Below are 2539 nucleotides of genomic sequence, written 5' to 3' on the forward strand. Positions count from 1 at the left end.
GTGTCCAAATTTCTCATTTGTGTGATTAAAAAAAAAAACTGTGGCAGTAGTTTTTATATCTATCAGACTTACTCACAAAAAATATATGCAAATAAATTTGGCAGTGAAAGTGTTTTTGGTATCAATTGGCACTGCTGGTGTGGATCTGGGAGATACGTAGAAGGAGGTTGCAGTCTGATCGCAGACTTCTACGCCCGTGCCCAAACTGCCAAGCACAGGAGAACTGTCGTCAATCAGCTTCACCCTGCAGAGCCGCGCCCTGGTGTTGGCCAATCTAGTCACAGGACTAGGGATTACGTGATGCAGGACTGGGCATAAAAGGCAGAGCACAGCAGCTGCTGCTCCCACTTGCTTTTGACACAGCTGTGTTTACTAGCAAGCCCCTCTAACAGACAACATGGTGCACCTTTCCAGTGAGGAGAAGGCTGCAGTCCTCGCCCTGTGGGGCAAGGTGAATGTGGATGAAGTTGGTGGTGAGACCCTGGGCAGGTTGGTATCCACTTTTTAAGGCAGCTGAATGGAACTGTGTTTGTGGAAACAGAGTCAGTGTCCTTCTTTGCCACCAGGGACTGACTTCCTCTCTCTGCTGGCCATTTTTCCTTTCTCAGGCTGCTGGTTGTCTTCCCATGGACCCAGAGGTTCTTTAGTTCCTTTGGTGACCTGTCCTCTCCCGATGCTGTTATGAGCAATGCTAGGGTGAAGGCTCATGGCAAGAAGGTGATGAATGCCTTCAGCGAGGGTCTGCATCACCTGGACAGCCTCAAGGGCACCTTTGCCAAGCTCAGTGAGCTGCACTGTGACAAGCTGCATGTGGACCCCGAGAACTTCAAGGTGTGTTTGGAGCCCCTCCACCATTCTCATTCTATTTGTTTTTCCTGTGATTAAATCAATGTGCTACAGAGAGGTCATAGTTCAAAGAGTGTTTAGAAAGGAAAAGTGACATTTGCTTGCATCACGGTGGCATTCTAATGAGGCTTAATTTCTTCTTTATTTTTGTTGTATTCACAGCCATTGCTTCTTCTTCTTGTTTTCTTTAATCTCCCAGTTTTAATTAAACTATATGTTGTGTTTGTCATTTCAATTTTTTTTCTCTCTTGCTCAAGTGTTTGTTTATTTGCCACAATGTAAGTGTTATCATTCAAAACTTGCTTGCAAGGCCAGCTTTCTTTGCAGAATTTTAAGCAATAACTGCCATAATTCAGTGAAATGAAATAAGATTTCTGCATGTCAATTTTGGCTGGCGAAAGAAGATTCCTGTTGGTAGAAGCAGTTAATCCTAGCCATCATTTTGCCTGTATTTTTGAAGTTAGAATGACATGGGCCATTTGTGATAAGGATGGAGTAATCTGAGTCCAAGCGGGACCCAGTGCTAACCCTGTTCATTTCTCCCGTCTTTCCCACAGCTCCTGGGCAACGTGCTGGTTGTTGTGCTGTCCCACCACTTTGGCGCTGAATTCACTCCCCAGGTGCAGGCTGCCTGGCAGAAGGTGGTGTCTGGTGTGGCCAATGCCCTGGCCCACAAGTACCACTAAGCTCCCCTCCCTGCTCTCCACCAATCTGGTGAAATCATGAAGCTCCCTGAGCACCTGGCTTCTGGCTAATAAAAACATTTTTTTTCATTGCAATAGTGTGTTAAAATTATTTCTGTGTCTCACACAAGGACCTATGGGAGGGGAGGTAACTGAAGAAACTGAAAGTGAGTGTCTGGTTGAGTCTTTGGCAACGTTTCCTTATGAGCTGTGTGTCATGAAAGCAAGTGAGGCAGCAAACGGCTATCAAGTGACTAAGCAGCTCCTGTTGCCTCTTCCTCAGTCCTCGGAAAGGCTTGATTTGAGGTCAGAACTTTGCCATACTTCATTTTATATCCTTTTTTGGCGTCCCGAAATTTTTACTTTCATGCTTTACTAGTCTGGTTTTCCCTCTACGCCTGACCACTCTCAGTCATCATGATCTCTGCTATTTTATGGAGATGTTATTAAATTGGCTGGGTAAAGGAGAGAAGGTGTGCTGACTCCCCTTCTCATGAGTCCTGTTCCTTGTGGTCACAGCTGATGCCACTGGTTCCCAACAGAAAAGGTGCACTGTTAGCAGGGTGATTAACATAAGACTCAACTGGAGGCAAAGGGGTTTTTTGGGGAGGTCAGTGAGATGGTGAATTAGGTTGATCTTCCACCTGTGGCAGTGGCACCCTATATGGGCACTGGTTTGTGTCCTGACTGCTCCATGCCTGATGTAGATCCCTCTTATGGCACGGCAGAATGATGGAGAACGGCTTGGTTGCTTGGGCCCTAGCACCCGTGTAGGAGACCCAGAGGAAGTTCTTGGCTCCTGGCTTTGCTTTGGCTCAGCTCTACACATGTGCCCATTTGAAGAGTGAACTGGCAGATGGTGCCATCCTTCTCTTCTCTCAGTAAAATATGCATTTGAAATAAAAATGAATAAATTAATAATCTTAAATGCTTTCTGTGAATTCACATTAAATGACCATCCCTTAATAGGTTAGCTTCTGTATTCAGAGCAGTTGGAGGGCTGCTGTCTC

At 45.7% G+C, this 2539-nt stretch overlaps 1 protein-coding gene across 1 annotated transcript; it reads left to right on the top strand.

The window, feature by feature from the left end:
- Window positions 1–331: 331 nt before the first annotated feature.
- LOC121145516 (hemoglobin subunit beta-like) lies at window positions 332–1622 on the top strand. The gene is made up of 3 exons (XM_040964420.1): window positions 332–489; window positions 609–831; window positions 1404–1622. The coding sequence occupies exons 1-3, from the start codon at window positions 398–400 to the stop codon at window positions 1530–1532; spliced, it is 444 nt and encodes a 147-aa protein (XP_040820354.1). The 5' UTR covers window positions 332–397; the 3' UTR covers window positions 1533–1622.
- The last annotated feature ends 917 nt before the right edge of the window (window positions 1623–2539 follow it).

This window comes from Ochotona curzoniae, unplaced genomic scaffold (assembly GCF_017591425.1).
Source record: "Ochotona curzoniae isolate NIBS_2020 unplaced genomic scaffold, NIBS_Ocur_1.0 scaffold_3223, whole genome shotgun sequence".
NCBI lineage: Eukaryota > Metazoa > Chordata > Mammalia > Lagomorpha > Ochotonidae > Ochotona > Ochotona curzoniae.